General features: G+C 38.8%; 2 protein-coding genes across 12 annotated transcripts in view; one reads left to right on the top strand and one right to left on the bottom strand.

Annotated features, from left to right (window-relative positions):
• CSPP1 (centrosome and spindle pole associated protein 1) overlaps window positions 1-8,058 on the bottom strand; it is a 64,481-nt gene extending 56,423 nt beyond the window's left edge. For 8 of the 11 annotated variants that reach the window (XM_027700207.1, XM_027700021.1, XM_027700110.1 and 5 more), the window contains exons 1-3: window positions 7,969-8,058; window positions 3,085-3,188; window positions 2,451-2,547 (exon numbers count right to left, since the gene is read on the bottom strand). In XM_027700207.1, coding sequence (XP_027556008.1) covers window positions 2,451-2,547; window positions 3,085-3,186 — 199 coding nt within the window. In that variant the 5' untranslated portion in view covers window positions 3,187-3,188; window positions 7,969-8,058. Of the gene's footprint in view, window positions 1-2,450; window positions 2,548-3,084; window positions 3,189-5,549; window positions 5,702-7,968 lie in introns of those variants that run through there. The other 3 variants (XM_027699436.1, XM_027699782.1, XM_027699521.1) reach the window with 3 other exon arrangements.
• Window positions 8,059-8,836: 778 nt separating this feature from the next.
• COPS5 (COP9 signalosome subunit 5) lies at window positions 8,837-22,717 on the top strand. Its single transcript, XM_027700332.1, has 8 exons — window positions 8,837-9,144; window positions 9,242-9,476; window positions 12,693-12,821; window positions 14,031-14,096; window positions 15,579-15,664; window positions 18,455-18,566; window positions 19,320-19,468; window positions 22,321-22,717. Exons 1-8 carry the CDS (start codon window positions 8,987-8,989, stop codon window positions 22,403-22,405), a joined length of 1,020 nt encoding a protein of 339 aa, XP_027556133.1. The 5' UTR covers window positions 8,837-8,986; the 3' UTR covers window positions 22,406-22,717.
• Window positions 22,718-23,078: the final 361 nt, after the last annotated feature.

The raw sequence follows: 23,078 nt of genomic DNA on the forward strand, positions 1-23,078 counted from the left end.
GCACAAATCATTTGAAAAATATGTTGGTTTCCATAAAACTAGAATCTGACCACACGATAACTATAATCATTCTTCTTTCCACCTCAGTGTTTTTAATTGCAGCAGACCCAAAACACATTAGTACTTTTCTGAGATTACTATCTGGTCCCATAACAGCTGCTAAATTAAAAAAAATAATGCTATGCAAGCTGTTTGCTGTTCCCAAAATACATCTTAACGTACTTTGCAAGAAACACTCCCTGCCCCAGAAGGCCACCTCTGCAACCACTTTCACCACTCTCCACAAAGAGCTAGTAAATTCCACACATCTATCCAACAAGAGACAAAAATCACAACTGTTGGGTGGGGGCTTTTTTTATTATTTCATATTGTTTCTCTAAAAGCATTTCTACATCTTGTGATCTATGTAAAATTAATAGCAAGGAGTAAGAGAGAAGAGAGGGATATTCAAGATTTACTCGTACATCAGTCCCAATTTATTGCACGAGTTTGTTTGGCCGGGCTTGAGATACATTCTGACATAGCTGAAACTATCCTCCTCAGCTAGTGAAACAGTGTAACAGGTAAGAAGCGACAAACAGGAGTGACAAACTGGACTCAGCCTGCTGTTCTGCAGAACCAAACGACCTGATTAAATATGTCATATGCTACTTTGAAACAGCTTGCAGAGTTCAACTACTAACCAAAATCTTTCTCTTTGTTATTTTCTTTTTCATCACTTTTTTTTTTCAACTATTAAACTGCTTTTATTTCAACCCCTGAGTTTTTTCACTTTGACTCTTCCAATTCTCTTCCCCAACTCCAGAGTGAGTGAGTGGTGTTTAGTTGCCATCTGAGGTTAAACCATGACATGGCAATACCTACTTATTGGTTTTCATTTAAGAGCACCTGAATGCCCCTCACCTGTAATACTTTGTTGGGTTACTATATTTAGGTATTAACAGTTAAATCAAATTTGTAATAACAAACACAATATGATATGTTATTATCGCTCTCCCACAACGATAAAATTATTTTAATATTAAAATAGCTTAACTGTTCGGCATTGGTCTGTTACTGTCAGGCAGTGGGATACTACCTATTGTGTTCTATTCTCTGTATCATATGTTTCCACTGTTAAACAAAGAATTATCAACACCAGGAATAACATGCTGATCCTAATAAAACTGCCAAAACTGTGTGATAGATACTTATTCAAGTGCTGTCCTACAACTAAGTTTATTTATTATGATTTCTGGCAGCAAGGAATATTCAATTATCATTTCAAGTATTTTTGTGAAGTTTTCCTCTAAAAGTCTTCTGATGGCTGGCAGTTCTATTTATACAACATCCTTACAAAAACCATGTTTTTATTTATGCAGCTAAGATCAGTTCAGACCCACAGACTCACAAACTCAGGTTCCACCTCCCACTGGAAGCTGCAGAATTACACCAGAATTACAGAAGGCACAGCATGAAAATTAATGAGGTACAAACCCAAAGCATCTACACTGAAAGAAAAGAGTTACCTATCAACAAGAAATAGGACACAAAAAAGCTCTAAAGCTGTCAGAACAAACCTGAGCTACACTTGTGTAAGGGAAAAACAGTAGTGCCAACAGAAAGGAGATGGACAAGTAAGTAAGGGTGGCACATTACAGAAACATTAAAATGGAGACAAGAACACTATCACACACATTTTCAACCAGAAATCACAAAGAATACAGAGAAAAGAAAAAAAAGGACAATATATAACAAACACAGTTACCAATACTGATAGTCACAGCAAAACAAGTTTAACCATTCCCTTAGTTAAGATTTCAACCAAAATTAAGTGCTTGTTCTTTCCCTGTATAGTAAATGACTACATGTAACATTGGATGTTGTACATTGTCACAAAATTACAGAGCAATACAAACAGTTTTAACTGCCTAAACATCTGAAAGATGCTTACCATTGAAAGGAAAAACTTAGTTTAACTGTATGCATTTTAGTCAAGTTGGACTAGGACTCTTAACCTAAGAGGCTGAAAGGAAAAGTATTCTTACTTCCCTGTCATAAAGTACAGGGAATGTCTCCTTTTGAAGTAAAGTCCAGATGAGAGATGGAATTTCAAAGCTTTTTTCACTCAAATACAACAGGAAAGGACATATCACCTATCAAGGACTGGCAAGCAGATTTCTTTTTTTTTGTTTGGTTGGTTTGGATTTTTTTTTTTAGTGGCACTACCTTTACAGGAAGAAAAAGAAAGTGCTTGCCCTATTCTCCTGATAAAAAAAAACGTAACTGCAAAATAAATAAAATTCCATATAATCCTAAGACTTTTGGAAGACTGAAGAATTATTATGCACTCGAATTACAATGATCATCTTATGATTAAAGATCCAAAGCAGTAATTCCCTTGCAAAAATTCCCAAAGGTAATTAAATGCTACTTAAATCTAGAAAACATATTAAAAAAATATACTATACCTAAAGGATAGTTCTGTTGACTATTCGGAGGTATATTTTCTTTAGCCAGGGAAATTAACATTTTCCTAGTCTCAGAAAGCTTCTCTGATTCCTTATTCTGAAAACAAAACAAAATGCTTTACTGCATTACAAGGTAAAGGAAATATCATGCATAAGAACATTAGTAACATAATTATTTGCACTGGAGAATAGAGAGATTGAAAATAATGCTGGATTAACACATTAAAATTACTAATAGGAAAACTGTGATAAGAACAGATTTTGTTTAATTGTTACTTTCCTCTTATATTTCCTAGTTTCTGTAGGAGAAATGTTGAGGATATCCCAAGACCACAGCTCTGGAGTGAGCAGAGGGCAGATCCCTGCTAGTCACCTTCCCTAGGGAGGAGGGGGAAGGAGCAATAATAGCCATTTACAAGAGTTTTCTCACTTGTAAAATACAAATCTTACTGTGTATGCCTGGTAGCATACAGGTTTTTAAAAATGTACATACATACAGATACAAAGCATTTAAGTTAGAAATTACTTAATCTTTAATATATAATTTAACAAAAAGAACAGTTATAAGAGCACAGTAAAAGTAGGCTTAGAAACACAAGTACTTATATTCAGGAAAGCTTTTTAACAGTCTTACCCTCATTTCCATGTAAGGTGGGTCATTTTCAAGTTCTGCCTTATCTTGTGCAAACTTGGCCTTGTGTTCTTCAATAGATTTGTCTAAGTCATCCGCCATCATTTCTAAGGTTACAGAAAAGACACAGAACTTTAGACATTGCCTTTACATTAGAACTTCAAAAATTTAAAGCTCAATTATAGTTGCTTAGAGCAACTATAGAGACAGCAGTTAAAAAATAATCAAGTCTGTCCCTCAAAACTACAACCCTTAAGATGTTTGCTGAGTCAACAAAACACCTGACTCGGGAAACCCATCCATGGAGGATACTATTTGATGTTTCACCAGAGAGAAAATTCAAAGATTCCAGATTATAAGATTAAAGATACTTCTCTAATCTTTTTTTCTAATATGGTTAAAGTGTTTTGGGGTTAGTTTTTTTAACTGCAAGTCTACCAATTGCCCTTTGCTACACACTAGCACAAGCTGACTGTTAGTGAACAATTAAATCAAAATTAGAAAATACACAAAAGTAAACAGGATAAAGGAATCACTAGACAAAAGAGTATGAAAAGTGCAAATTACATGTATAGTCCAAAATAAGTACCAAATCATACAGTCAGTTCTGTGCTTAACTTACTATCATGAGAAGTCTTAAAAACAATCAAGCTTATTAAAAACAAACAAAACAAAGAAAAAACTCACGATACATGGATAGTGTTTCTGGAGTTGGAGCCAACAGTGTATCACTACCTCCTGTACCACTAAAATAGCAGAGGCCATAAGAATAGCTACAATTCTGCAATAATCTGCCAATCATCTGTAAGAAAACATGTACTAAAGAAGAGCTGATTACCTCTCTTTCATTAGTTGTGCACCTTGCCTATTTAAGTGAAAGCCCTTCAGAGCAGAAATTTTAGCATCTTATTTGTGGAATTTATTGTACATTGCTGTACCTGGATAACCTCATAATAAAAATGAGAGTCAATCAAATTCATGTCAAAGAAACTGTACAAAAGTTAATTCCGAATATTCTTTGTTAGAACAGTCTTACCAGAACTAAAAATACTGCAAAGCTGTAACCATGAAAAAAGGAAAAGACAAAACCAAAACCAATGACCGCATACAAGCCTACTCATCCTAATCTCCACTCAGTGTTTTCACCAACTCCACTGGAGGAGAAGTTTTGCAAAACCAAGCCTACTGATTAAAAAAAAAAATCTCTAAGTTATATTCCATACTTTAAAGAAGCATGAAACTGAGAAGAAAATTGTGACCCTCAAATCACTGTAATGCTACCCACAGAACTTAAGAAATAGGATTGCTTATCCAGGTTCCTGAACAATCCCATCACATCCAGTATCTAAACAAACATCTAAACTAATCTACACTAATCTAACTATACAGTAGGTTTTTTGAGGCTGATTCGATATCTTTCTAAAGCCTATAGATTGTATGAAGTAAACATTAGGCCAACGATAAAGGTATATTAGAAAACAGTTTCAGGAAGAGGATCAGAGAACTTCAACAACAACAACAGAAAACCAAACCACCACCTCAAATATAATAAGATAGCACATCGGTAAAAAAAAACATAATGTGTCCAGAAAGACTGAGAGAAATGCTTACTAGAAGTAAGATGAAAACAAAAAATGCTCAAATGCAATCAGATAAAGTCAAGTAATTGCAGGTTAACTTAATTTAATGAATACATTTGCTTGATGTACTCCTCAGAATGTATTCCTTTAAACTTTTTATCTTTTTTGATTCATAATATAAAATTATAATATTGTTACAAAGGAGGCAGAACTAGGACAACCTATTTACAATTCCTAGTGGTAATACAGGACAACCAATTCCAAAAATAAATACCCCCGTCTGATTTGTCCTAAATCTTTAATCTCATTAGTTTTGTACACTGATAAAGGATAGGTTAAAAGAGGATAAGTTTCCAGGCACTGGTAAATTTTATTTAGCCTATTAAGTTACACAAGAATAATGAAAAAAGGCTGAAGCAACTTGTCACACTAAAAAATGTAAAAGTTGGTCTCATCACCCATCCAGAGCTGCATAGTCATGAAGAGGAAAATTACCGCACGTAGGAAGCACTGCGAGAAGTCTTTTCAAAAGCTCGCTGACTGTAACACCTGTATTTCTTATATCCATTTACAATTGCATTTATAAACTCTAGAACTGTTTCCAAATTACTGCATGGGAATGGTACCAAACTTATTCCGAGAGACAGCATAAGGAAAAGAGTATTCACTGTTTATTTTCTATCTAGCACAAGGAACACCATGAATATTCCAGAATTCTGCACTCCTATCACGTTGCTCAAAAGAGTAATATAATAAAGTAGAAAACAAAGACAAAACTGTTACAGTTTTGTACACGGGCAAATTCAATTGGTGTGAAGAAAGCTGGCAATTCCAGGCCTTGGAGAATACTAAGATGACTAACACTACAGCACTGTTGATTCAGCATACCTTTAATACAGCTAAATAGCGTGGAAAAGTAGACAAATCCTTCTTAGAAATATCTAGATGTTTTGAGTCTTAACATCCTTCTGCTTGAGTTGATCTTCTTAAAAGATGCACAAGTGCAAACTTTATGAGACAGGCAAAACGAGTATCTTATACTATAAAAGAAAAGAAAATCTTATTATTCTAAGCAAAAGAGTGACAATTTGAAAATGATGCATACACTGCTAAGCTCCAAAAATATACCAGCATGTAAGCAAATGTCCCACTGAATATGAATCAACTTTATCATCTACTGTATCATGTGAAGAGATCGTGACTAATCACAATAAAAAGACGGAAACAACACATTTCTATCTGAGAAGAGGCCTGCCGCAGCCCTTTGGTGTGCAGTGAATTATCTTGGAGGTGACAGCACTAAACTCACAGTGAACTGTCAACTTCAAATTGTCTTCACATGACTGCACAAACACACCAAGGAAAAGCCTGACACTATAACACCGCTTCCAATCAAAACAAAATAGCTCATTTTCAGGTTAGCAATGCATTTGAATGCCTTTTGTGCATTTCTAGCCCCTTGCAACTACTAGTAAAAGTAGCAGATTCAAAACCAAGCTTGGAGACATCACTCCATGAGCATGTGCATAGCACAAAAGGGGAAGTCAGAATACGCTGTAAACACTTGGAAACCCAAGGACAAACCATTTGCTCCCAAAATTATGAGGTGTAAACATCATATTTTTCATGCTTTTTGGAAAACACAATATTTTGTAAATACTATTTCTAAAAAAAACATTTGATAGCACAAATCTATCAGTTTTCCTTTACCTCTTGCAACTTTAAATCTTGGATTATTTGCATTCTCAAAACATGGCATTATTCAAAGTGCAATTTCATTAAACATACTGCTGCTATATATTCAACTGCTGTCTGAAAATGTTCCATAAAAATATTTTTTCTGTATTTTTTCTTTCAGGAACATTTTAGATTTTCATAACCTGTTTTCCTTTCCAACTGAAAGCTTTCACAAAAGCACAAAAACTCTGAATAATTACAGAGTGAGCTAAATAGACTTCAACTTAAGCAAATATACCAAGCAATAAAAAGTACATAGATATTCAAGAACAATAGATATTCAGGTTTGAATATGACATTTTTAATGGGTCTATGCCCAGAGTTAATAATGCATGTCTCTATATTCAAGGTATTCAAAACACCTATGTGCATATATATCTTATGTAGTATATTTAGCTATGTATTGTGTAGCTACTTTATCACCTAGAGCAATGCTTATTGCATTCCGTTTTAATCTTTCCCTTTCCCTCCTATTGGTTCAGGAAAACAAGGCACAAAATTTAAAATAAGCACGTGCAAATAGATTTTGTCTCTTCTGTGCAACCGCAATATTAAAACAACATCAGGAACATTGGCAAAATGGTAATTCCCATCCATATGAACTGCAGCATGGCTGGCAAGGAGGGAAATGCTTTGAAAAACCTTTGAAAAAGCAAATGTTTTTAAATATGCTACGTTTAGTAATTGTACTTGCAGGTTATACAGTCACCAATTGTGTCATTGAGAAACATTTTTCTAAGTTTCACCCAAACCTCCTAAGTCTCACAGCAGCCAGTACTGGCTGCTTCTCTATCCCTGTGAATGGCACTTAGAATAAGCTCCTGCTGCCAGAGACGTGCTTCCTGTACCTTTCACTGCCGTTTCTTTCAAATTCTTGGCTGAAAAAGCACGAAAGATTCCAGGGTCTGGACAAATAATAAACTCTGACTAAAGCAGCACGACCTTTTCGCAACTAAGGCGGCAATTCACCCCCTAAACAACGAACCAACAAGTTTCACGAGTTACTTCCCCTCCACAGTAAGGTTTATCTGTCTTCCCAGAGAGCAGAGGACGTACTCTGATTAAAAAAGACACCAATTTCGGCAAAGTTTCAGACGCAGGAGATCAGGTTTATTTCTCCAACAGCGACAGCTCGGGGAAGCGTCTCTCCCCCGGCCTGCAGCGCACGCCTCCCAGCTCCCTCCCTCCCTCCCTCCTCGGCAGCATCTCTCGGGCACTCCCGGAGGAACTGACCCCCCGGGGCCGGAGCGGGGATGCGGCTCGGCCCCTTTTCCAGACCGCGGCGCCGTTGTCAGGCAACGGCCGCACAACAAGCGGCCCCGCCGGAGGGACGAGCCGAGCCGAGCCGGGCCGGGCCGGGCCGAGCCCCGCCGCCCCCGCAGGGACACTCAGACCCGGCACTATGCCCCGGGTGCGCCCCCGCCCCGTCCCGCTCCGGAGCCCGTCCTGCTGCCCGGTGGACCCCCCTCGGCCCCGCCACCGCCCTGGCTCGGTGCGGCCCCTGGGAACCGCCCGGCGGGCCCGCAGGAGAGGATCCCCGGGTGCCGCCCCGACCCCGCCGCCCGCTCACCGGTGCCGGCAGCCGCGGCTCCGTCTGCGCCCCTCGGTTACCACCGCCCCGGAACCCGGCGGGCGGCGCCGCGCAGCGCCCCCCCCTGTCCCGGAGGGCGGTGCGACCCGACCGCCACCGCCTCCTCCCACCGGGCGGGGAAAGGGAGCGCCGTGGGATGCTTCACAGCATCACGGAATGGACCGGGTTGGAAGGGACCACAGGGGGGTCATCTGATCCAACCTCCCTGCTCAAGCAGGGTCGTCCTGGAGCACATGGCACAGGATTGCGTCCAAGCGGTTTTTGAATATCTCTAGTGAGGGAGCCTCCACAACCTCTCGGGGCAACTTGTTCCAGTGTGCGGTCACTCACACAGTAAAGAAGTTCTTTCTCATACTCAGGTGGAACCTCCTGTGCATCAGTTTCTGCCCGTCGCCTCTTATCCTATGGTTGGCACCGCCGAGAAGAGCCTGACTCCATCCTCCTGACACCCTCCCCTTAGATATTTATACACACTGATAAGGTCCACTCTCAGTCGTCTCTTCTCGAGGCTGAACACGATCAGCTCCTTCAGCCGTTCCTTGTAAGAGAGATGCTCCAGTCCCTTAATCATCTTTGTTGCCCTCCGCTGGACCCGCTGCAGGAGCTCCGTGTCCCTCTTGTACTGAGGAATCCAGAACAGGACACAGTAAGTTAAAAAATAAAATAACAATAATAATAGTAATAATAACAAGGGGCACTTGGCGGGCGGCTCCCCGTGAAGTACTGCCCGGCCGGGGCCAGGATTCCCGCGGTGCCGCATCCCGGTGCGGTCGGGAGCGCGCCGCGCGGCCCCGCGGCTCCGACCCGGCTGCAGAGCCGCGCGCGGCCGCTGGGGACACAGCGCCGCTCGCCCCGGGCCTGCGCGGACTGTACCACCCTGTAGCGCACCCCCCGCACCCCCGCCCCGCGGTTGGTTCCGCCGGCGGCCCGGAGCGACGGTGCGGAGCCGGGAGCGGGGCCTGGGCCGGGAGCGGGCTTGGGGTCGAGAACGGGAGCGATGGCGGGGGCGGGGAGCAGCGCCTCCGGGAGCGGGATGGCGCAGAAGACGTGGGAGCTGGCGAACAACATGCAGGAGGCGCAGAGCATCGACGAGATCTACAAGTACGACCGCAAGCAGCAGCAGGAGATCCTGGCGGCCAAGCCCTGGACCAAGGAGTGAGTGGGAGCGGGGCCGGCGGGGCGGGCGGGACGGGCTGAGAGGATCCTGGTCTGACGGCTCTGCCTTCCCCCCGCGGCCTCTGTGTCGCTGCAGCCACCATTACTTCAAATACTGCAAGATCTCGGCGCTGGCGCTGCTGAAGATGGTGATGCACGCCAGGTCCGGCGGCAACCTGGAGGTGATGGGGCTCATGCTGGGCAAGGTGGACGGGGAGACCATGATCATCATGGACAGCTTCGCCCTGCCCGTGGAGGGCACCGAGACCCGCGTCAACGCGCAGGCCGCCGCCTACGAGTACATGGCTGCGTACATCGAGAACGCCAAGCAGGTGAGGAGGGGGGGCAGCGGGTGTTTCTGCCCTTCCACGGAGATCCTGTGGGTCTTGTGAGCTATAGGCACACATTCGGGGGCTCGCAGGCTTTCCCCCGGTACCAGTGCCTGCCCGATTGCCCTGTTTCTCCTCAAACATGACAGTGGTAACTGTGTCAGCAGCAGGGAGCGCAGGGCCTTGTAAACGTATTTCCATGTCTTACAGTAGGTCATCAAAAGTTGGACTCGATGGTCTTGGAGGTCTTTTCCAAGTTTAATGATTCTATAATAAGTACGGTATTCTTCCCTTTGTAAATTATTTTCATTGCTGAGGAAGTGTTTTTGTGGCTGAAACTGGTGGCTTGTGGATGGTACAAGGAGGGATCGTGTTCCTAAAATAACTGACACGTTTCTAAAAACAATAGACAAAATTAAATATAAAATATGTATGCATCAGACATACTTATATTTGTAGATCACGAATATGGCATTTATTCTTACCTTCTCCTGAAGTGTTACTGCATAACCATGCTGCTCTTTTCCATAAAATAAAGAAAACGCATTCATGAAGAAATTGCCAATGAAGGAATAAGAAAGTTTCAGTGCAATTTAATCATTCATTTGGAAATTTAGCTGAACAGGCTCAAATGTCAATTTCCCATCCTCGTCAGTCTGTATTCAGAGATCCATATCTCGTTAAACCTGACTAAGCAGTAAAGTTCTCATGTGCAGAAGGATAACAGAAATATGACTCTGCTCTGTGGCTGATGTAGAAACCAGCAGAGCACATCAGAACACCTGCTGATGGGCAATCCTATACTACAAATAAGAGTTGAAATAACTTTAACTCTCCAAGCTCAAATAGTTTTGAGACCCATTTGACACTTTGATTTTTAGACCAGCTAAAATTAGAAGGCCCTTACTTACTATGTGGGTATAACAGAGGAGTATATGGGTTATTTTGGAGTGTTTTACTTATGTTCACAGCCTTGCATACTGGTAGAGATATTGAAATAGATGTGCATTAGGCTGAATCATAACATCAGCAAAGAATAAACATAATCACAGAATCATAGAATCAGCTGGGTAGGAAGGGACCTCTGAAATCATCGAATCCAACCCTTGATCCACTACCACCATGGTTACTAGACCATGGCAGTAAGTGCCACATCCAGTCTCATCTTAAAAACCTCCAAGGATGGAGAACCCACCACTTCCCTGGGCAGCCCATTCCAACGCCTGATTACCCTCTCTGTAAAGAATTTCTTCCTAATATCTGACCTAAACCTCCCCTGGCAGAGGTTAAGACAATACCCTCTTGTCCTATTGATAGCTGCCTGGGAGAAGAGACCAACCTCCAGCTGGCTACAACCTCCTTTCAGGTAGTTGTAGAGAGTGATGAGGTCTCCCCTGGGCCTCCTCTTCTCCAGGCTGAACAACCCCAGCTCTCTCAGCTTCTCCTCATAGGACTTGTGCTCAAGTCCCTTCACCAGCCTTGTTGCTCTTCTCTGGACCTGCTCCAGCACCTCGATATCCTTTCTGAGTAACTCAATATACTTCCTATCCAGAAGTAGTAATGTTCTGAGACCTTTTTGAATAATTCAGCCCTGTTAATGAGAAAATTTAGGAATAATGTATTTAATCTGGTTTGTTTTATCTGGAAACTGTTAATATCATGGTGCTAATACTGTTGTTGCAGAAAGTAGATAACTGTGAGAGATGTCTTTGCCTGAAGATATATTCATACTATCTTTAGATAGAGATATATTCACACTATCCTGTTCTTAGGTAGAAATACTGAGTTTCAAAACAGTAAGTATATAGCATAAAATTAGGGGGTTTATATACAGTGAGTTCAGCTTGTGTTTAAAACAGTCTGGGTGTCTGTAGGAGTTCTTATATCATAGGAAATGTTTTTTCCTGTTGTCAACATTAACAACATTATACATTTTTGTCTATAGTTTCACAATTTTGAAATTGAACTCGTGTGCAAATATAATAACTCAGCTTTCCTGGTGCTCTGGCAGGGTTTGCATGCATGTTCCATATTTGACTTTGGCAAGCACTTGTTCCTGGAATAACTCTTTTTAATATTAAGTTGCTATTTGATATATTCCCCTGCATAAGTGCTTTATAGAGGCCAGTGTTTCAGTTATTTGCTTCTCCATGGGCAGGATCTGGTATAAATACAGTTAAAATGTGTTATTTGGCTTTGAAAAATAACACACATTCGTCAGTGCTTTGTTGCCCTCTCTTATGGGAGTTGCGAAGGAAATACGAACATTATTCACCAGTAATCAATCATCATGGCTAGGCTTCGCGAACGAAGATTTGGGAAGGGCTAAACGTGGGTAGAGCCATTCACCAGTAAAAAATAAAATAAATGTTCCATTCAGTAAGCAAGTTTGTGTGTTCTCTCTCATCTCTAAATTTTTCTGATTGAACCTTCCTGACATACTCTGTATTGGGCAAAACCAAACAGGCACTGTGTCCAAACACATCTTAATTCTCAGTAAAGAACTGGCATGTAAGGTTGGGCCAAAATTATCCTACTCAGTGTGGAACAGCCAGTAAGCAATTCTTCAGAGAGGATTACAAAAATTAGGTTCAATGGGTGTTTATTCTCCTGTCTTTTTTTGGCTTTGTTCCTTTTCTTCCAGTATTTTTAGAGGTTGCCAGGAGTATTATTTGATTTGAGTTTTTATCTGATAAAAATGTGTCAAAAATTCACCTTTTGGATTTTAGAGCTGGCCTTGGGCAATAATTTCTGTCATTTCTGGTGTTTGAAAACATGCCTTTCAAGTAATTTTTAAACCTACTACTGATCTAATAGTATATGCCTCTGAGATGTGTTACTGTACTAAACAATTCATTCTCTGCTAATGTTCCATGCGTTATATGAGATTATTTATACCTGTGTCATAACCACCCTAAAAAATTCCTCATGCCTGCTGAGGAGTCCCAGCTCACCACCTCACTGTGTGGAACCTCTTCTGTACTTCAGCTGACACTGAAGTTCAGTTCCTGACTCCTTGAAGGTCCTTGTTCTGTGGCAGCAGCTGTAGCAGAGAATGCCAGTACTACATATTGCGCGGTTTCTAGGGAAGGGTTGAGCAACATCATAATATCCTGTTTATCCTCCCGCGGCGTTGCAGTGTGCTGGAAGGGCCGCTGGAGGGCAGCCGGTACTTTGGGAACGGAGATGAACTCGGCCTTTTCCCTTCCTTGTTCCTAGGTCGGACGCCTGGAAAATGCCATCGGCTGGTATCACAGTCACCCTGGCTACGGCTGCTGGCTCTCGGGGATCGACGTCAGCACGCAGATGCTTAATCAGCAATTTCAAGAACCCTTCGTAGCAGTGGTTGTAAGTACTGGCCGATGAGTGATTAAACGGCAAATCATGTTGAAGGGAGAATAATTTTTAGATTTCTGTCTGTTAACGTTCTAGCAGTGTGTATTTCATGATGGAGGTGTTAGATCCACATTTTAAATTGGTGCCACACCTTTTGCTTTGCTGGCCACATTCTGGCCCAACCAGTAGTATTGTTTGCCAAGACCATTTTCACGGCATTGTTCCGTGGTGGCTTTGTACAAATCCATACATTACTCTTAACTTAAAGTTCTGCTTGGTACTTTTGAAAAAAAATGTGTTGAGCAATCCATATTTAATTTCCCGTGATAGAACAAAAAAAATCTGTTTCTTTTGTCCTCTTCCTTCTGCTGCTGAAATACAGCAAAGCATGTTCACGAAGTTCTGTTATTTTGTATCTAAAGTGCCTTTTAAATTGAGTCAGTGGCATAGTACAAGGTAGAAGAGACTAGGAAATGTATCTTTGAAGAAGCAACCTGAAAAAAATCCTTGAGACCTTCATGTTATTCTAGACTTCAGATACATTTGAAATCAAAAGTAAACCTTATTTTAGATACTATTTGTATAACCATTGCTACTGAAGGAAATAAAGGAAAAAATACTGAAATTAGTCATAAAGAAGGAATATAACTGATGGAAGAATTACATAAGAAAAAGATAAATGGCCCTTAAGAAGTATTTTCACCATGTGAGTTTTCCTGTATGACATAATTTCACAGATTCAGAACACTGTTCAAGGGACTGCTTTTTTCTTTTTTTCCTCTTCTTTTTTTAATTAGTTTTGAAATTAAACGGCATTAGTACGTATGGTAGCAAGGAGATTTTTCCATTAGTTTCCTGCATTTTCCACCAAAGTGCAGCAAATAATATAATACTTTTTCTTACCTCTAGTGGTTATAAGATTAAAATGCAGATTTTTATTACGGTTTATTGACTGTACTAAAGTGCAATTTCTTTTAAGTACTTTTTAAACAAGGCAAATTAGTTTGAAAAAATGGCCCACAGCAGGCTATTGATATTCCCATCTGTTTAGAGTCTCATCCCAACAGAAAAAATACCATTTATGACAAAACTAATAAAATTTGCATGGATTACATTTCTGAAATACAATTAATTAGTTTCGTAATTGTAATTAATAAGCTTAATTTATGCCTGTAATAATTTATAAAATGGACATTATGAGTATTACCTGTATTTCTACAGATTGACCCAACAAGAACAATATCTGCAGGAAAAGTAAACCTTGGAGCATTTAGGACATATCCTAAGGTAAATAGTTAAAATCATCTAGTGTGTGATCACTGAACTGTCTTTCAATAAGTATAGATTGGTTCTAGAGATTACTGCAGTTTGATCTGCTGTGCTGTACTCTATGTCATTGTTCATTCCACAAGGAGGACATGCTGATATATTGGTTACTGCATGCCTTTGGATATTGATTATGTTTTCAAAAGTTGATTTCTGGTTTGGTTTTCATAGAGTTTTGGCAGTGTTAAATCAAATACACTGTCTAGATTGTGGAGCTGTCCTAAAATTATATAGCTCCATAAAGCCATTTTTTAATGGATATAGTTGTAGGTAGCACTCATCAAAATAGATTTATGTTAATTCTTCTCTGTTTATTTTTTTAGACCTAAAACCAAATGTTAATTCCATGTTTAAAATGTTGTAATTTGCTTTTCATTTGAGAAAAAGAAGGTTCAAAACTATCTACTTAGCTTTCAAAAAATATTATGAATCTTCACAAAATAATGTACAAAAAAGTCAATTAAACAATATGGAAGGGTTAGGCTTAAAACTAGAAAATCACGTCAGTATTGGAGATCTGGATCTCCAAATGCAGTTTCCTGTGTATAATCCTGGCAGAGATATAACTGTGTTATTTAATTTCAATCTAAGAAAGTTTGGGTATATCTTTTAAATACCTAGTTACTATTGACTTATCAAGAACTTCAGGCAGCCATCCAGTAAAACAATTAACAAAATTAATTTTTTAATAAAAATTAAATCTTGTAATTAACAAAAATGTTTGTGAAAGGTCCCCAGTTGCATCCAAGCATTATTTTTCTGTTGACAAAACCATGAGAGATCTTCTTAGAACAGTTTATGATTCAGCGTATTCAATTCTGTGGGCAAAACCACTTCATAAATACTTTCAGAATTTTGAGCAGGGAGAAGAATCTTGTACCTGAAAACCAAATCATATCTAGAAAGTCACATTAGAAGCCTATTTTTAGGGAGTCTTCACAGTGGACTGCAGGCAGTTTTTGCTTAGTCAGTAGCTGTGAGTGGCATCCTCTTGGCTAAACAAGTAACTGAAGTTTTGGGTATCTTTAAGGCATATCCAAGGCATGGATTTTTCTTCCCTTTTCTCACATCTCCAATATTCCCTCAAAGAGGATTGAAATTACTTCAAAGAATAGGCAGATAAATATTATCTTAGAAAAAGTTTGCCCATTCTTTGGTCTAATTATAGCCTGCCGTATTACTCGTTTGAAAAAACTCAACTGTTGACCACTGGTTTGCTTTTGATAGACATGCAAATTAATGACTGCTAGTAAAGCCAAATGTAAACCCGAGATCCAAGAAAATTCTGAATTTCAGATTACCAGGCAAAATGTTATTTTCCCTAGGAAAAATAAACTAGAATTGTATAAACTAGACTTTTTTTGTGAAGTGCTTCCAAGAGTTGAGGCATTGAAAAAAGTCTCAGAATTACTGTGTCATCTTTGCCCTTTGTTGAATTTTTAGGGCTATAAACCGCCAGATGAAGGTCCCTCTGAATACCAGACTATTCCACTTAATAAAATAGAAGACTTTGGTGTACATTGTAAACAGTAAGTAACAGAAAAACTTATAACTTCAGCATTTTTGTGTTTAGGTTAGTGATTCAGTATGGAAAAGTAAATTCCTTGGAGTGTTTCAAATTTTGAAGTTCAGTGTTACTTTAGCACTGTTGGTTTTGTGAAAAAGTGTTAGTGGCATTTAACAGGAGATGGTTTAAGAGAGAACTATTGGAAAGATGAACTGGTTAAAAGCTTTAGCAGTTGATTTTGGGACACCTTTTAGTAGTGGTGCCTTGTTAGGGCAGGGAAGAAAGGCTCAGATGTAGAGTGATCAAGAGGGCTGGGGAGCCTGTAATCCATCCTGCTCTTGTGAGCATGTCGAGCGCAGCTCGTTATTCTGCATCGCTGGGTGTGTTAAGATTGTTTCTGTCTCTGGTAGGATTGGAAAGTGGTGCAACCTCAAGGACAAGATCAGTAACAGGAAGAATTACTGCTTTTTCTATCCTGTTAGTTTACTTTCTATAAATTAAAAAGGTAGTTTAGTTTTAACCATTCTTTTTTTTAGCTGTTGTGTCCCCAGACATACATACATACATGCCATTTCTTTATTTGTCGGGGCATTTGTTTTGCCAGGTCAGTCCCCTGATCTGGCCTAACTTGTGGGAGCACACATGTCCTTGCCGGTTAAGCTAAGGTGAGGGGGAAAGTAGAGACAGATGTTGGAGACACAGCGTTTGCAAAGTAACTAAGGAAGGATGGGACCAATTCCTTCAACAACGGCTTGGTTTCAATTCTGCCTTCAGCATCTGTGTACAGAGAACTTGCAGACCTCATTGACGCAGCCCTGTAGGCTGTTGCATAGTGAGTTTTTTTCATGTTTTTGGTGCATGGGTGTCTGATCTTCAGTGTTTTTATAGTTGAATGCAAAGTTTGACTCTGAAGTGATGAAGAAATTAAAACAATTGGAATTGACCTTCCTATCCAATTTGAGGAAAGGTCCAGAATAGGAGCTACACAGAAATCTTTGTAAAACTGTAATCTTCCTGTCATTTCAGAGTTCTTAATAGTCTGGCATTGGCCATTAGCCCATGTTTATAAGCATGAAAGGAGCATATGTTTTATTCTTTCTATTTTAGAGGTGGTCAATTTGGAAGAGTACATTTGGTAGGGTTTTTTGAAGTTGGCAGCGCTTAGTAATTATCATTATAATATCCATCTCAGGAAGCTGGCTTCTTGTACGAGTCATTGCTTTCCATCCAAACCAAGAATTTTCCAGTCTTTCCTAGAATGAAACAGCAGTTAGGCAGGAGAGGGAATTAAAACTAGAAACTTGTCACATTACTAAATTACTGATAATACAAAAGACTAGAGTGGTGGTGTCCTCTCAGTAGTATGAGTAGTCTGACTAAGAATTAAAAGTTTAGAGAACTTGAATGATGGTCATAGAACCATAGAGAATTTGTGTTGGAAAAGACCTTTAAGGCCATTGAATCCTGCTGTTAATCCAGCAGTGCCAAATTCACCACTAAACCATGTCCCTAAGCGACACATCTACACATCTTTTAAATACCTCCAATGACTCAGCCACTTCCCTGGGCAGCCTGTTCCAAGAGTTGACAACCCTTTCATGGGTTTGTCTCTTTAAAGTCCAATCCAAATCTCCCTGGTGCAACTTGAACCCATTTCCTCTCGCCCTGAACTAGTTACTTGGGAGAAGGGACCAACCCCCACCTGTCTACAATCTCCTTTCAGGTAGTTGTAGAGAGACATAAGGTCTCCTCGAGCCTTCTTTTCTCCAGGCTAACCATCCCCAGCTCCCTCAGCCAATTCTCTTAAGACTCTTAATGATCCTGTCTGTTTGAAATGCCAATAACTACTAATCGCTTCATGTTAGCAGTAGCAGTCTGGATAATCTTATCCAACTTTTCTCTTTTAGTTGATGTTCAAAGCCCAATGCTAAGTTGTTTCCATTTTATCTTTTTAGTAAGTACATTGTTCATCAAATAACCTGGATTTCTAATTTTGAATCTACCACACATCTCTTTGAAGAACTGGCTTAGTATCTCATTTTTTGTCGCATATGTGCAATAATGGTTTTTGTTATATTCCAGAAATAATAAAGTGTGGTGAGTTGGTAGATTTTATGGCATTGTTATCTCTGATGGGACTTCTTATAGAAATGCTGAGCAAAATAACTTTACAGAGAGACCAAGAGATAACAGGATTATTGATAACCTGTGCAACCTGATCAAAATAAAGTTTAATATAGCTCTTAAATGTTGCTGTAGTTCACCTACACTGATGACTTTACATAGCTCAACTTTCTATCTGCTTTATTATCTCTTGTGAATTTTGTAGCACCACTAAAGCCTGACTTTCAAAATAGGTGTGGTAGAACATAAGATTGTTTACCTATTTGTTACATTTACTGCTACCAACTCTTCCTAAAGGAGTTAGAGGTGGCATATGCAAAACTGCAATCTACTGTAAGTAAGTTATTACAGTATTGAAGTATTCCAGGCATGTAACAGGGCATCACTACATTGCACAAGAAGTTGTTAAGAGAATAATTAAAAAACCCTTGCAATTTCATTAAATAGAATACAGCAGTATATGTGGGGATTATGTATTCCTGTATTAAACCTATATATGAGTTACTTATGGAAAATCTTAAGAGTTAGAATTGGAACTAGGGGTAACTTTTTTAATTGTTCAGTGCTTTGAGTTTTTGAAGGTACTTGCTATTGATAAGGATTTTTTGAGTTGTATGTATTTTGTGTGTGACAGTCAAAGGACATATTTAGCTGGAAGCTTCTTTTGTTTGCATGTTTGTTTTTGAAGGTATTATGCTTTAGAAGTCTCATACTTTAAATCATCTTTGGATCGTAAATTGCTTGAACTTTTGTGGAACAAGTACTGGGTGAACACTCTCAGTTCTTCTAGTTTACTTACTGTAAGTACCATAGTGTGTTGTTGTGTGCATTTATTCGCTCAAGAGTGCTAAAAACCAGACCCTCTACTTTAAAATGCATAACAGAACTCTGATGGATATAGATCCCACATTAAGAATCTATCAGATTAAACAAGAAAGTGAGTTTTTCCTAATCATAAGTACTGAAACATTCCTCGTATCTGCTCTGTAGAAGGTGGGAATAACTTACATTTAATTTTACTGAGTTCTCTCTATACACTTAAATTTTGTCTTAAACACCTTTTAACCTTGTAACTCTATACAGCACTGAAATTAATAGTATGCCTTAAAATAATGATGTTTAATAAGTAAACACTTTTTAAAAAAACAGTCAATGGGACTGTTAAAACAACGTTGCAATCAAAATACTGCAGGTAGACCTTCAGTGTAACAGCATCAAAACCTTCCTTCTGTAGAACACAGTTTTATACCTTTTCTCTTGGACAGAACCAATTGAGTTTTACTTACTCTTTCATAACTTAGGGCACGAGTTGACAGTAATAAAGAGTGCCCATTTCAGGCTTTAGGGATTGAGAATTTGTCTGAGGTTCAGGTTCTGTTCTCTCAACCACCACTCATGCCGGTCGTGTTCTGCATCACTTCAATTGCGAATATAGGTTAAAATGTGCAGTACTACAGTCTTAAAAGCTCTTTTCAGATTTTGTTTATTTTGTGTATAAAGGCTTGAATGTATAGCTTAGAAATCAATATGTTTATTGCCTTCTTTCTCCCAAGAATGCCGACTACACCACTGGCCAAGTCTTTGATTTGTCTGAAAAATTAGAACAGTCAGAAGCTCAGCTTGGAAGGGGCAGTTTCATGCTGGGTTTAGAGACTCATGACAAGAAATCAGAAGACAAACTTGCAAAAGCAACAAGAGACAGGTAAGATAATGCATACATTTGTCTTCTCTGTAAAAAATTTTATTTTGTTTTAAACTTTTATCATGCCTGAAATTGTAACATGCCAATTAAATTGTAACCCAACAAGATTAGAGATAAGAATTATTAAATTATAGATATGAATGAGAGACTCCAAATGTCATTAGTTATTTTTGAAAGTTTAAGACTTTTCAGTCTTTTTTCTGGAATAAATTCAAGTCTAGTTTATTAAACAAAAAAATCCCAGTAAAATTCCATCAGAATATGGCAAACAAAAGACAGATGTTTTCTGTCAAATGCAAAATTTTAACATTGCTAGAAAACAGCACATTTTTGTGGTTAATCAGGTTTAAACTAACAGTAAATAAAATTATTGTGTAGAATATGATTTTAAGAACTAGTGCTAGCAGTCCAGTAAGTTTAGTTTACACTTGTGTAAGACTTTTACTCTTAAAAATTAAGAACTGCTTTCTTTCATGTTTCTTAATTAGTATTTCCTTTTACCACAAATGAGGAAGAGGTTTTTGTTGTTTTGCTTTTAGGAAGTAGATTACAGATATTGTGGCCTTTATATTTAGCTATCTTGCCTGATAGCAAATACTTCCTCTTATCAGTTAATGAAGTTATTCTCATTGGGTGTACAGAATTATAGTCACCATTTTTCCAAGTAAAATCTTTAATAAAAGGTAATAGTACCCAACAAGTCATACAGTTGGGTTGTTCAAGAACATTGTATTTGGCAAATTTCAGACCTTAAAAACCAAGGAATACTGCACAGTACATGCAAGTGCAATTTCATATCCATTTGTGGAGAAGGCAGAACTCTCCTGTAGGAATCTTATGAGTGTTCTGAGTGAGAGATAATAATTCCATTTAGTAAGGAACAATTCTGTAGAATACCTTGGTACAGACTACAAAAATTGAACAAGCTGGGATGTTCTACTTTTCAGATTTTGAGGCTTTCTGGCCCTCTTCCTCATCATTTTATCCTGATACATAAAACAGTATTCTGGTATTCTTTCCCCCCACACATCTCCACGCTAGCAATGTGTGCGGTAGTACCAACTTTACTGAGGGACTAATTTTTGAGATACCAGCTGAGTGGTGACTTACTAGGTAGGTAAAAAAAAAACAAAGATAAAGAAAGGAGATCTTGTGTGAACAGAAATTACTTTATTTACATCTTGTTCACTCTGACTCAGGTGGACACAGGCTTTGCCTTCATAAAGAGAGGAGTCAGCCTGTGTTGGACAAGCCTTTGTTCCCCAGTAAGCAATGGGGGAATATCTGCAAGCGTAGTATGGTCATTGCTAAACAGAATCAGAGTTGCTGTTGTGCTCGTGTCGTCTGTGCATTTGTTTCCTTGTTATGGAAAGTTAACAGCTTTTACAAGCTTTCTAACAAACATAATCTACTTGAAGGGGAGTGACTTTATAGAAGTTAATACTCATTTAGATTATTTCAGTTGCAGAATACATTTGCAATGAAGTGAAGGCTGTTGCTAGCTCATAACAGCCAGGTTAAGTGACACCTTCCAGTTCCTGTAGTGAAACAGAATAGCAATGCTTAAAAGACATGAGAAGGATGGCGTTCCTGACAAATTTGCATCAATTTTGGTCCCTGTTTGGTGTCCCATAATACTGACCACATTTTATTTTCCCATTGCTCTCGTCTGCTTACAGTTATTCTAAGAAATAACTCCTCTGATCATCCTACTATATTATTTCTTGCAAATACTTTTCTGTTTTTGTTTAGTCTTCATCAGTAGTTAGTTTATAAATTGTAAGACTGGAAGGGATTGTTGTTGTCATGAATTCTGCTTTCCTGTGTAACAAAAGCTACCGTAGTTCCCAAAACAAATTGCAATACTTTTACAGATGCATGTTTTTCTTCAATTAGTAATCTTTCCTAAGAGAAGAGTAAAGATAGTAAAAGGCTTGTATAGACACAGGACAGTTGATTCAGTGGCACCTAAATTACTTTGAAGAAAATAAGGTTGCAAGGTTTACTAAAGGATTATTGGATGTACCTGTTTTAGGAAAAACAGTGCTGTAAGGCATTAGGATAATGCTCACACTGGGATGTATGAGATCTTCTGTTACTGTACATACACATCTCTAAGAGCCATTTTCTAAGGGTACGTATGGATTAGCCGAATTGTGCTCCAAGTCAGCTTCTTTTCCATAAGATTCATTTATCTAGCTAGTAGTAATTTGTCCCTGTTCTCCATGCCTTCAAGGCTGATTCACCTTTTGCATTTGTTTTTATTTGTTAGCTTGATACTACATCCCCCTAAACCAGACACTGGGGAAAACTTGGTTCAGTAGGAATCCTCTCAGCTGTTTGGGAGTTTTGCGCATTACATATTTTGACTGATAACTAATTGGTTCTATAAAGTATTCCTTTAATGTTTCCTTCAAAGTTTCTCAGAGGAGCCTTGATTACCGTGCACTGCTGTCCTGGAGTTGGGCTAAGGAGATAAGGTAGAGAACAGGGAGAGCCTTCAGGTATTGATAACAACAGCTGGTAGCTCCATTCCTCCTAAGATTTTTTTTATTTTATTTTTTGGTTTAGAGGACCATAGAGCCCACTTGCTATTGTTAAGATGTCCTAAATTGTCAAAGAAGTTTTCTGGAATTGGTCCATGTGTGTGTATAGTCAGTTTGCTTTTTAAGTAACAAAAAGGTATTGGCAACAATGGCTACATTGCTGTGTGTGACTTCTCCTTGCTGGACAGTTGTTAAGATTCATGGGGTTATGGGCACCCTGAACTTCCAAAACAGCTGAATATCTTCAAAGAAAATGACAGTTCTGTTCAGATTTTGTCCAACATTGAATTTATGCTTGTTTTTCAGCTGCAAGACCACCATAGAAGCTATACATGGATTGATGTCTCAGGTTATTAAGGATAAACTTTTTAATCAAATTAATATAGCTTGAAGCGCATCACCAGCTGATATGCATCTCCAAAGCAGAAAATACCGTAGTTTCTTTTGCTTGGACTTGTTCAATTTGGGAAATGAAGCTGGAGTGGAAAAGTATTCATTTAATTTGTAGTACTTTAATATTTTCCACCTGCCTGACCAGTTTTAAAGAACAAAATGTTCTGAAACGTAGTGCAACGTTTTGTTCTTTATCATAAAACACAACCAGTTTGCAGAATTGTTCCAAGAGAAAAATAAATGTGACTTACTGGATTTTGGTCTTAGATATTTATCTCATCCAACTGCAATAAAAGAATTTTGAAACTGAGTGAGTATTTTGGGCCTTGATATTTTTGGCAAGCATTTATCTTCTCTTACTCTTTTTCTTATTGTTCTGTAGAAAAGTGCTGTCTACTCAGTTAGATTAGATAGGTAAGCTATGCAGTATAAGAAGTTTGTTTCTCAGATTTTAATATCTGTGTTTAATTTTAAGAATTGAAATCCCATTTGTTTATCTTTTAACAAGTTATTAAATCTAATGGAGCCTTTCCTGATTTGGGTTTACTGGTCCAGCCAGAAATGATTTCTTCTCACAGTAATGAAACACTTATGCATAGTACAACAGTATTTTGCTTACAGCATCGCACTCATGATGGACATTTTATATTTTTAAGTAGTCAAGTGTTGAC

This window comes from Neopelma chrysocephalum, unplaced genomic scaffold, assembly GCF_003984885.1.
Source record: "Neopelma chrysocephalum unplaced genomic scaffold, ASM398488v2 Primary Assembly neopelma1_22, whole genome shotgun sequence".
Lineage (NCBI taxonomy): Eukaryota > Metazoa > Chordata > Aves > Passeriformes > Pipridae > Neopelma > Neopelma chrysocephalum.

What these genes read in the sequence shown, in the direction of transcription:
- COPS5 (XM_027700332.1), top strand. Translation starts at nt 8,987, where the DNA reads ATGGCGGGGGCGGGGAGCAGCGCCTCCGGGAGCGGGATGGCGCAGAAG. An exon ending in ACATCGAGAACGCCAAGCAG is followed by an intron (nt 9,477 to 12,692) that starts GTGAGGAGGGGG and finishes CCTTGTTCCTAG; the next exon opens with GTCGGACGCCTGGAAAATGC. An exon ending in GTTCTTCTAGTTTACTTACT is followed by an intron (nt 18,567 to 19,319) that starts GTAAGTACCATA and finishes CTTTCTCCCAAG; the next exon opens with AATGCCGACTACACCACTGG.